The sequence below is a fragment of the Ixodes scapularis genome, unplaced genomic scaffold (assembly GCF_016920785.2).
Source record: "Ixodes scapularis isolate PalLabHiFi unplaced genomic scaffold, ASM1692078v2 PGA_scaffold4__175_contigs__length_147842914, whole genome shotgun sequence".
Lineage (NCBI taxonomy): Eukaryota > Metazoa > Arthropoda > Arachnida > Ixodida > Ixodidae > Ixodes > Ixodes scapularis.
In genome coordinates this window covers 57,781,981-57,794,663 of record NW_024609879.1, presented here as the reverse complement: position 1 = coordinate 57,794,663, position 12,683 = coordinate 57,781,981, and the positions used below count along the sequence as shown (strand labels likewise).

Genomic DNA, 12,683 nt, shown 5'->3' with positions numbered 1-12,683 from the left:
GGAAGTCGCTTCCCGGGTAACCAGCGATCGCGATCCTTTCTCTGCAGCCTCAAGGTCAAAACTTCTTTGACCATGGGTATGTCAGAGATTGCAAAACTATTTTCACAAAGCTATTAAATTATATTACTAATTGCTTTCCTCAAATCGCAAAAATGTAATTCAACTACATTAAAAACTACAGTAGACTACAATTAGTGACATTAGATTACAGTGACTTCTAAAATTAACGAAATAACTTTGGCATTACTTTTCAATTTTAGGTAGCAATTTGTGTTTATTTTTTTAGAGTATGTATACCAGAACTCAGGTCTCCCTGTTTGCGCCGCAAAAGCCAAATGCGCCTCCTCGCGAGCCGTACTGAACAGCCACTCCGCTGGCGAATAAGGCGGACAGATTGCGCAAATACCACTTAGAGCGGATTCCTGACGTTAATGACCTGTGAAATACCCGTTCATTTTTCACCACACGCAATCGAAGTCACAGAAAAATAACAAAGAAAAACGAGCAGAGTTCTACCCCTCAGCTCGCAGCCAGAACAAGCGGCCACGTGATCCGGAGTCGATTATATGCCGCCAATGTTGATCATAGCCACGCGCTGGGGCTGGAAAGGCACAGGACACGCGCTGAGTTCCAGACATTTCTATGGTTCGGCTGTTGTCGCCATTGCAGCGAATGGAAACAGGACACTACCCGAATGCTTCTCGAGCAATCGATTATCACGAGCCCAAATCGGGTGTCCACGCCATGCTCAGGTCGAATCTATGAGCCGCATTCAAATATCGTCACTGGGCGGTACTGCTACCGCCCAGCTACATCATCAGGTTTTGCGAAGGAGAGATTGAATGAAAACTATCGGTTTTTGTCCTCTAAATTACAGCGCAACAAAAGAGTTTCTTGGCCAGTGGCGTTGCGTGCGAGTATCCTTGAGTCCCACTAGTGCCAGTAAGCTCGTGTAAAGTAAAAAACATTCCAATTGAATATCGTTGCACCGTACCTTTAAACATGACGAAGAGCTTCTTTAAACGGGAATAAAAAGAAAACTGCATCTCCACGTGGTGAATGATGTTGATTGGAGCGAAGCTCTGGTGGTGGTTCTTGTCTGCGTAGACACTGAGCCGCAGCATTCCGAGCCTTTCGTTCGTTTTCATCCATGTCACGCAGCGTTCAAATGCTCAAATGCGTATTTAACCACATTCCATACGACATATTCCCTTTCTGACAGGGGTGAAAACGAACGAAAGGCTCGGCATGCTGCGGCTCACCGCCTACGCAGGCAAGCACCACCAGAGCTTCGCCCCAATCAACATCATTCACCACGTGGAGATGCAGTTGTTTTCTTTTTTTTTGCCCTACACGAGCACGGGAGCACGTGCTCACGTGCTCGTGAGCACGTGAGCTCACGAGCAGGAGCACGTGCACCCGACGGCGGACGGACATACGGACATGGCTAGCCCATAAGGAGTTTCGCCCCTAAAACAGTCGCCTCACGACTTCGCGGTTCAATCAACGATGAAGGTCCACAGTTGAAGGCTGATGTGATTCCGTCTTTCTTATTTTGGCGAAGTCGTAGTCACAGTGAACATAACAGCGCACAAAGAGACAACTACAGAGAAGAGGAACATGCACGACAACGCAAGCGCTGTAGTAGTCGCTGTCAGTAAACTAAGTCGGGCCATGGAAGCTCGTCCTCACAAGAAGTCAAGTGAAAAGTTTCCCCTTTGACCAGGAATAGAATCTTATCTTTTTCTCCTAAGAGCACTATGTCCACGGATTCCCGGGTATTTCTCTCGTGCATTATTGTTCCAAGACACAGAGTAGTTATCCGCATCGTCACTCAAAGGGGACAAGTCTTGGCGGGGCAGACACGCCGCCAGGGAAGGGAATGGATCGCAGGAGCTTTCTAAAATTTGTGCTTTCCGAACGGATGAGTGCCAATATGTTCGCGTTTTCTCATTCCTGACAAAACTTCCCAAGGAAAATGAAGAGAGGTAACCGCGCGCGGTACCTACTTTTGCTCGCTTCCCGTCGGCTACGACTACAAAAAAAAAAAAAAATTATTTGCAAGGTTTTAAACTTACATTTCATATTAACTATCGAGCCCGGTCGTTTGTTGTTTAGATCGCAATGGTCGAACGTTGACGGCTTGACCTCGCTTGATGAAAGAGCAAGGCTGGCGATCTGAATTTCCTATTGGCTCAGGTTTTAGAATGGTTTGACCTTACTGGTGGCGTGCTTTTTGCATTGCAGCCTTGTGCCGTCCGGATGACGTTGTGCCGGGAATCCGCATTGTTGGGAGTTTCGTGAACCCTGGCTTTCCAGTGATATCTCCTCAGGAGAGCTTTTCTCTATCTGCTTCGCCTTTCGAGTCCACCTTCGTGCATTTGTTGCGCGCAACGTAGGAGGCTTTGCGCAGAAATGGGCCTTCGCTTATTTCTTTTTTTTTTTTTTTTGAGGTTCCCCCTTTTTTTCCCTCTTTCACAGTATTTTGCCCTGCAAAACAGCTATCTTTTTTCCTTAGAGCTTGCAAACTCTCTGATATTGAACAATGGGAATTTTAAACGTAATGAGTGATCTTCTCAACATTTTCAGCTGACGGTAATTCATTAAATTACTAAATTACCAGTACATAAAATGTATTCATGAAATTACTCATTAGCGCAATCAAAAATTTAACTACTATGATTTCGTTAAAGTAATGTAATTTCTGCCATCTCCGCAACATATGCTCAACGATAGATTGCACAAACGTTGTTAGAAAACATTGCATAGTTGTTTTTGTTTTTTTTCGCCCCCTTTTGGAGGACAAACCTCGCTCTGCAGCAGGTGTGTAAGATGTAGGCGCTTTAGCGCGAGCGGTGTGGCGAAGAAGCCTGTGTTCCATAAAACCTTCTCGCTTGTGCTGAAAATACTTCACAGCTGCGAGCTGCGCGACCAAAACAGTCGCTGTGATCAGCCTTCCACGCTAGGCCAAACGTTAATGATGACGTCTTGGGCAGATGATTTCTGCTCTAATAGGCAGAAATGAGAGCAGACTCTCAACTCTCGCTACGGTGTGGATTTGGGAACATGATGTCTAGGTTTCCACCGCGCTTCTTACGCACCATCGAAATTGCCACTCGCTTGTAATGAACATGTTCGTGACGTCAGGGAGGACCCATAAGATGGCTATTAGGAAACATCATACCGACAATAGAAGTTGTAACTAACTCAAGGGCGGCAATGCGGCGAGAAATCGAGGGAGAGGAGGGGACGTCAGAACGTTGATCTGTGATTGGGTAGCCCTGAAGGCCTTTGCCTCCACTGCACTCGTCGAGCGCGTTCGAATGGGAGAGCGTCCGGCGAACGCAGTGTAGACAAAGGCAGAGATTTAGGTCTACCCAGACTTGTGCCTATCTCAAATAACTCTACTTAAGATAGTGTATTTCAAATATTTTTGTTGTATCTTGTTATCTTGCAAATACTTTTAGTCGAGAGTATCGGATGCTGTATTTCAATTACATTTCTGAGTATCTTGTACTCATTATCTCGAATACGATTTCGACGTTCCGCCATCTTCCGAGTTTAACGGTATGAAGAGGCGTGGGCGTGGCAGGAGCAAACTTGAACATTTTTTTCGAGCAACCAAATCCTGCAGCTAGCTCCGATAAACTCCGATGGCTTAGAATGAGCTCGTGAAAACATCGCTTTTGTGCCGATTGTGACTCATATTTCGCCCAAAAGTTAGTACCAGTGAAGGTTTTCCCTCTCGCCTCCCCGAAAACGCCCTCTTTTCTCCTAGAGTTTTCCCCGAAAAATCCTCAAACAAAGCGGGTGTTTTTACGGAAGTAAAGATTGCCACACTGAGGCGCAACATAGAACGGGAAACGACCCACGACCACAATGCAAACTGCAGTGTGCAAAAAAAAAATATACAAAAAAAATGAGATGTGGGCACAAAAAGAAAACACTTCTTTTTGCTTGTTGTGTATCTTACGCCGCTATGGCAAACCTCGAGATTTCTTGTTTCTTTTTTTTTTTCGTCAGTCCTGCACTTATTGCTCTCTCGAACACTCTCTGTAAGCGAACACTGCTAAGCAGAGAAAAGAACAGGAAATTAACTACTATCAGGACGACTTCTCAAAATGCCAACAAAGCGTTCCCCAACGTTGAGTGCCTTTCTGAACGCAACCTACTTCAAGAAGGTGTGACGAGTGCCGCGGCTATTATCTGGGCTCTTTGTCATTCATTCTCTCATTTGTATATTCCAAGTTTATATATATTGAACTTCCCATATAGGAAATATGGATTGTAGCTAAATGATGCATCTAAGGCCCGCCGCAGGACGTGATATTCAGCGATGTCACTATTAGCAACATTCAGCGGTGGTGGTACGGCGGTATGAGAATCGCGCTCCCTAGCTTCTTTATGATCGGCTTCACAAGAAAGGTGCTTGCCGACACCTTCCAGGCGGAAGAAAATAAATTAAAGCTCTAATACTACTCGTATGAGACTAAACTAGAATTAATTACGTGTCGCCTGTTACTGCTGTTCTACGATCATCAAAATGACAGCCATTTTGATAGGCTCCAGCGCGCCCCCTATAGGTCGTGAAAGTTGCGAATAACTAAAGCGGCCTCTTTTTTTTGTCCCAGAAATGTTTTCTAACATGTAATAGTGATATTCAGCTCCTTATGGTTTTGGCTATATAAAATAGCCCTACGATGTTTTTTTTTTTTTCGTCTTGTGTCGTTGAGTACTAATAAACCATTCTGGTAAACCAGATATGCGCAACTGTATAATTATGTTTCTCACTGATGTCTATACAAAATACGCACTGCGGAAGTACCTTCACAAGTAATTAAATTACATTTCTCAGTATTTGTAGTCTACTCAAGATACTTCAAACCGAAAGTAACTTGAATAGTATTTTAAATACTTTATGAAGTATGTATTTAGTAACTTAACTTAAATACTTTTATCAAGTATTTTGTCCCAACACTGGGTCTACTTACTAATCGTTCGAAGCAGATTTAAGCGTTCTGACCTTCCCAAGCGCTCTCGTCCCCTTCTCTCTGTTAGTTTCTCTACCATCGACTAACTGCGAAGGCCGTGCAAGCGCCAGACGCTGGCTTTGATTGCCTTGACTGGAGCACTCACTGCATGAGCGTTCGTGCGGACGCCGAGGCTTCATCCAAAGCAACTAGCTCGCGCTTTTAGCATGCGCTGCTAACAATAGTCCACGCTAAGGTGAGACGAAGTACACACGCTTTGCAGCAGCTGTGCATGGGCGCCGCCATGACCGACTTTAAGTTTTCGTTTCTTCGTATTCCGTTTACTTCAATTCATCATTACCCCAGCAAGCCAGGTCTTTGTCACTTTAGATTCTACTATGTCTTTTTCCCCAGCACTCACCTTTGCAGAGGCTCGTCAACACCCGTTTCGGTGGCTCGGTATCTCGGTAAGACAAGAGAAGGTCAGCAATGGCGGCTGTAATCTGGCGCGTGTGCAAAAGGTCCATAGCGAGTATTCACTGGCGGCCATAGCTGTGTGCGCGACTGCTGAGCGCCTGTTGATGGCGGACTTGCACAGTTGCATTGCGACGTGCGATCCACGCCATCAAGATTGCCGGTCTTAGCAACCTGCTAAAGGGGTCATGAAACGGTATCGGGTTGGAATGTTGATAACTTTGCAGCGAGAAAAAGATGGGATCAACATTATTTCAACACGCCTTGTTCGGCGCTCGTTAAGAAAGTTCTGGGCCTGTTTGGTCGAAGCGCTAACCGCGGCGGCTAAAGTTAGCCACAGCACCTACGACAGGGATTTCGAAATCACGTGACTGGCTCGGTTGGGATGGGATGCGGGGAAACATGGCGGTGCCTCGATGAGTGAGCGCCGCTCGCTTTGGAACAAATATGTCGTTGTAGCTGCAACATCGGGCGCGTTAGTTAGCAACGAATGGTGCAGGAGGCTTTCGCTTTGCCTTACGTCACTTAAATCGCAAAGCATGAGCAATGTCCTCGCCGCATTTTTTATATAGCCTTTCGATTCTGGCTATACCTTAGCCTAAATGAACGCGATAACTGTCGGCATGGCAATATTTTTGGAAAGTGGATTGCTTGACTCAATCGGCCGGGTATGGATAGCACGCAAAAGCAGACTGCGTCCCCATAAATCTTTTTCTAAAATTCCCAAGCACCGAGAAGAACGCTGAAAGTGTGGTTCTACTGTCGGCGCGCGCTGGCCATTCTCTTATAAAAGATTTTAAGTAAATAATCATAAGCTTTGACGAACGCGTGTGCGAGTCAAAATTTGTTTTAGACTTTTTGCTTTTCAACAATTACTACTGGAGACGCCAGCAGGTGCAGCGCGTGTAACTACACTCGTAGCAAGCACCTCGGTACTTGAGAAATTTAGAAAAAGGTCTATTGGGACGCTGTCTGCTTTTGTGTGATATCAATACCCGGCCGATTGAGTCAAGGCGATCCACTTTCCAAAGACGTTGACATTCCGACAATTATCGCCTTCATTTAGGCTTAGGAATGGCCAGAATCGAAAGACTATCTAAAAAATGGGGCGAGGTCATTGCTCATGCTTTGCGATTTAGGTGATGAAAGGCAAAGCGAAACACTCCTGCACCGTTCGTTCCTGACTAACCCGCCCGATATTGCAGCTACAACGACATATTAGTTCCAAAGCGGGCGGCGCTCACTCACTGGGGCACCGCCATGTTACCCCGCAACCCTACCAAGCCTGTCACGTGATTTCAAAATCCCTCTCCTAGGTACTGCGGCTAACTTTAGCCGCGATTAGCGCTTCGGGCAAACGCTGGTGTGTCTACGATTTATCTTCTGGGAGGGTGGTCATGGTGTGCTTAAGGAGAGAGCCGTAGTGGTCCTAATCTGGCCACTCCCTAAAAGTGATAACTGAATAAAAGTGCTTTATTTTTGCTTTCTAGGAAATGGCAGTCACAAAAAAAAAAAAAAAAACGAAAAATATGAGCATCGTTCACCCCTCAACTCGGAGACACAACAAGCGGCCAGGTTGCCTGTTGCCTATCCTATGCCGCCAAGGTCACCGTGGAAGAAACATTTAGGTGATTAATCTTTGTCCGACGTGGCGACCACATTATGTTCGGCGCACCGAGGCCTTCACTCGTACGAGGATAGATGGCGCCCAAGTTTCGGGTCCATTCCAAACCGACCGCTCCGGTTGTTTCTCCTTAGCGGTGGTCCCGCATTCCCTCGCTCACCGCTTCTTGCTGTACCCGCGGTGCTAAAGGTGAATCATAGCCACGCGCTGGCGTTAGAAAAGTAATAAAAACGTGCTGAGCTCCAACCATTGTTTATTCGGATATTGTCATTACCGCATTGGTTGGTCACGAGCCACTACCCGAGTGTCCGCTGAGGCATTGATGGCTACGAGCCGAACTCGAGTGCTCACGCAGTTCTCGTGTCCAATCTAGAAGCCGCCCTGGACTGTCGTCAGGCGGGTGGTTTCAATCCCACAATTAAGTCATCATGCTTCGTGGAGGCAAGAGTGAAAAAATACTCCTCTTTCACCCTCGCCATTTCACCACGACAAAGAACCTTCCGAATCAGCGGCGGTCCCTGCGAGTATAGTTGGGCCAGACTAGGACTAGTACGCCTCTGCAAAGTAGTGAAAATCCGAACCTGATATCGTTTCATCACCCCTATAAAGGGGAACTCCGCCGATTTTTCGGTAGACTTCGATTTGGCTGGAAATTTGCAGACCGCGTCAATAACCCTTTCTCAAATGATAACCAAAATATTTTAAGAAAATAAAACTTTTCCGTGAAGTTATGGAATTTTCAAGTTACGCCGGCCGCGAGGGTTCCAGGAGGCGACTCTCTACTGGCAACAATGAGAAATCCCTACTTCTCCCTACCCGCGTACATCACGATTGTGCTGGCAGACGAGGGACTCGGGCAGCCGCGGCCCGCCAAGGGGCTTTCCGGACGCCAGCGATCGAGATCATTTTTCCGCAGCTTCAAGGTTGAAAGTTCCTTTGCAATGAGTAGCAATATGTGCTCCGCGATAGATTGTACAAACAGTGCCGGTAAAAAGATTTTTTTTTTACCCTTGTTTTTGTGGGAGAAAAAAAAAAGCGTTCCCCGGCAGCAATGGAGACCAGCGACGTCAAGGTACGTTTGTGCAAGCTGTGTGCCGAGAAAACTGGTGTCACGTGAAATATTTTCACTTTTGCTCGGAATACTTTATAGCCGCGAGCTGCGAGTTGTTTCCTTCAGCAGCTGGAACAGCTTCAAGAGCGGCAAGCGCAAGCTCAAGCCGGCTGTGACCATTACGACACCCGTCTAAAGAAGGGCGCTAATAATATTGAGAAATATAGTACACGATATACCACTATAGTCGACATTTTGCACAGTCACATTTGTTATTCACAATTGGTTCAGTGATTTTCTTTTATTTTTTTATTTGTTTTTTTATAAACACTATATCTGTTTCGGACGTCGAATCTAGCTCGGGCTACTCTCAGAGTTCCACTCACACGGTGATATGTTGAAGACGCGAAGTGAAACATCTAAACAAAGTTCAAGTCTGAATTTAGACATGACTTTCGACAGATTGCTATTTCTGTCTGCTATTACAGAGGTTTATGAAGCAGGTGTTGAGCTCCATTAAAATACGATAGAGCCTTGCCTGGTTTGTTAAATGGTTGGTGTGCAATATTCTTTGCAGAAGAAGTGGTGAAAACGTCTTTAATTTATTCCATTGCGGAGAAATTTTATACAGAGCTGAAAAGTTTTTTATTTAATCATGAAAATATTAATGTTGTTGAGGGGAGGTATTCAGATTTAAAACTGATGAAAACTGTGCTAAACCAACTTAATTTTAAAGAAAAATCTTATATAGAATTACCTTTTTCCCATGTGCTCTCGTGGATGGGTGTTTGAACGCGTCGCATTCTACTCAAAAAGTAAAGAGAAAAAATACGGGTACATATTTTTTAGCAACTTTTGTTAACTTATTTTTAATTAAAAGATTTATTATGTCTTTCTGTACCTCACGCACTATTGTATCTTCAAGCAAATATTCTTTATTTTGAGATGAAGAGTGTAGTTGTGTATTTTATACGCATTCCAAACCAGTCCCATGACCCGTATTCAGCACTTCTACAATACTCCCAGGGGAGCAGATATTAATGTTTTTAACCCAAATTTCGCAGCTTTTAAGACTGTTCTAACTAAACTGTGAACATTTTGTTGTGCATCATTACCAAGGCGTCAAGCTGTTCATGAGCACAGAAAATAAACAAATGAATGAATGAATGAATTCCATTGCACCTTGATGTTTGGGTTGGTGATTGCAAAGTTCTCTTAATCGTCATTTTAACAGGATCTTCATGACCAGTAACCTGTCATCTGATCTACACGAATGCAGTTCATTCTATTCTATACAATTCATTGTTTACGAGAATCACAGTCTACATGTCTCAGGTCCCAGCCCGGCATGAACATGTTCGCCGCTTTGGAAGGCGAGCAATGTACGCGCCACACGCACGAACGCTAAAAATTGCATCGACCAGAAGCGCTTTTCAGAAATGGCCTACAGACCTTTTGCTATATTACTTAAGCACCAAGGAGCCTATTCATGCCACAAGAGTAGTTACACGTGCTGACGCCTGCAACAGTAACTTTTCAAAAGAAAATCTAAAACAAATGGCACGTTCCTTCACGTCATACGAGCGTGTATTCTGAGCACCCACATTCCGAGCATTTTCCGCGGTGCTTTGGTAATTCGTCAAAAAATATATTGCGTGACTCTTCGACCTTTCTTCGCCAGCCATCTTTTAGTAAAGGGAGAACGGGTTTACTGGCGATATTACGAAACTAACGAGCTGCGGCTTAAGCGTAGCGAGTTGCAAAAACGGTTTTATGAAAGTTCCGATTGATTCCTTTTTTTTTTACTTTCTTATAGTTAGGCACGTAGGCCATGGCCAGACTTTGTGCAAATATCGATAATTATCAGCTTCAAACAACACGAACGGCCCGGTTCTTTTGCTGTTAGACGCGAGAAGGGGGGGGGGGGGGGGGGGGGGCACGAGCGTACCCGATTGGCGGGCCGCGCGTCGCTGCACACAAGTGACGTCAGGCTTCGGCGGCGGGGAAAACAGGGGAAAAACTAGGGAGAACGATGTTTACGTTTCGGCAGCAAACAAAATATCACATTTTCTAATCAACTAGAGTGAATCTGGGAGAACGGCATTGCATTTCGGAATCAGGAAGCCATCTGCATTCAGATTATGCCTTTGTATTCGGTAGCTCAAAATGTCGGCGGATTTTACCTTTAAGGGTCGGGTAATTTAGCAGAAGGTCTATCGCAGAGTCAAACCCGCCGGTGTGAAGGCGACCCTCTTGTAAAGTGGAAAACTAACCTAATCGAAAGAAACTTCATATTTCATATTCATTCTCACTTTAAGTGGAACCGCGCAAATGGTTCACTACCAAACAGCGCCCGAAATTGCAGCGTCACGATGATCGTTTTGTTTTTGGGTTCGTGATCCCCAGCTAAAACGATCACGCACAAATGTAAGCGCAGGATCATGGTTCATTTACTGAGTGATTAGTTTAATCGGCGACAGGGCGGATGCAGAAAGACGATGAGTGCCCTTGACGAGGCAGTTTTGGGCGCTGCCTGGTTGCCTCCATTAAGGTCCCTTGGTACTCCTTTTACAAGTAACGCCAACTAGGGTCGTGCGAATGGGCCTCCTGTGCTGGAGCTTTGAACAAACTGTGGCGCCCTCGTTTTGGGTAGTACAAGCTCACCTGGTTGGGACTCCCACTTTTGTGGCGTCTTCTCTGTGATTTTTTTCCTTCTGTGCAGTGCAGAAAAACGGAAAAAACACCTTCAGGGCGTCCGAAATCAGCTACGTTTAACGCCGCTAAACAATCGAAAGTTCCGGATTCATGCCACCACCGCTAAGGTAGGCGTCTCGTATCTCTAAGTGGTGAGGTTAGAGCATCTGGCGTCCCGACGTTTTTGTGTTTTCCTCCCCTTTATGTTTCTCTGGAACGCGTGATATGGCGCATCTTGGTTCACGCTATTATCGTCCTAGCTTTGGCCTATGCTTTGACGACGTTCAAATTTTTCATTTTTTCTCTATTCCTCGTTATCGTGTTCCGCGCCCCCATAGCAAGCAAGCTTCTATATGTGTGTCAGTTTGAGTCGCTCAAGTTTGTACTACCCAAAACAAGTCCTAAAAAGTCATTTTTCGCAGCGCCTCGTGGACAGCCCAGGATGCCTATAGTGGTTCGAATCGAATACTGCTGCGTTATCCATCGCCTTAACAATGCAAGGGAAAGCCAAGACGGCCAGTTCTTTTAACAGTGAAGAAGCTAGGCATGACGCTGCGCTTTTTGATTCGAACTACTATTCGCACACCGCTAACGAAAACCAATACAAATGACAAAGCATATTCCGCTGGAACAATATGGCGGCATTCAGTTCAAACCTTCGTTGTGCGTCGCCATTCGCTTCCTAAACCCTGCACTGTCACGTAGTTGGCGCTTCAAAGAATGACGCTACTTGGAGGTAGCTTTTATCTAGGGACTTTAGCCTTCATCGAATCGCGGTGCCGCTCTAAACATCTGCTGATCGGTGCGCAGTCAATGGGAAATCCTGGCGGTATCAGCCGACCAGGCCGCCGATGAACAAATCAAGGAGCAAGGAGCAGGATCACAATGGGCGAAGCCCTGCGTTTCATTTAAATTGTCCGTGACAATCATAAAATAAAATTTAAAAAAAATTAAAAAAACGGATGCCTACTTGAAAGCCAGTGCAGGAGTCCTTCCTGGAAGACCGCGATGTTCCTAAGCGTGAGCTTCCTGACGTAGTTCCTGACTTCTCTTCCGGTTTTGTCTTGCTCGTCCAGCCTGAAGCTGAATCCCGTCCGAAGCATCGTGTTCGCCGCGAAGGTTTTGCATATAGCTAAGGTGTCGATGGACTGGTCTTGAGTGGACGTCCCTTCGAGGACTTCCAAAAACTCGTCCGTGCAGCGCTCCAAGAGGTGCGGCATCTGGAACGGGAACATCGCATACCTCTCGTGTATCAGCTAGTTCACGCACTTGCGTTTGCTTATGACCGAGTTCTTGAAACCTCTTGCGACCGAAGAACAATCTGGCAGGCTGGCGGCCTCTGTGTGTTGATCATGGAACTTCACTTTACTACAGCGAAGGTTCTGCGGCGTTTCGCAGATCTAATGTAGGTACTATTTATGAGAAATGATCGCTTATAGCAATGTCATCAGTCTTTCGAGCCAAGGAAGAAAGGATGATGCGCGATGAAAATGAGATATACGGAAATGCCGAATGTTCCATGGCTACCCGATAGATGGTGCCAGTGTGTTTTTTGTCGTAAGAAATTTTATCGAAAAGAGGGCGAAAACACAGGCCAGCTGGTGAAGAATTTCCATAGTAACCTGAGACACGGGACAATAATAAAACAGGCAAACTAAAACAAGTCTCCAAGACGACACCAATTCAGCCAAGTTGAATACTCAAAGGTATTAACATAGGCAAGCCTGGAAGGCTTGTTTATGTTAAGATGACAGTATTAGTATAGATAAAATTAGACGGGTGTGTTGGTTAAACATCTTGGTATGCGAGCGCAAAAGGAGAGACGGGACACACAAAAACACTGTCCGTGCCCCACGTGTTTTTGTGTGTC

General features: G+C 45.6%; 1 protein-coding gene across 1 annotated transcript in view; it reads right to left on the bottom strand.

Moving 5' to 3' along the window:
- Nucleotides 1–12,033, bottom strand: part of LOC115325237 (cytochrome P450 3A6-like) — a 73,806-nt gene extending 61,773 nt beyond the window's left edge. Inside the window, exon 1 of the mRNA XM_042293573.1 lies at nt 11,848–12,033. Within this exon, the coding sequence (XP_042149507.1) occupies nt 11,848–12,033 (186 nt within the window). The remainder of the gene's footprint in view (nt 1–11,847) is intronic.
- Between the last annotated feature and the right edge of the window lie 650 nt (nt 12,034–12,683).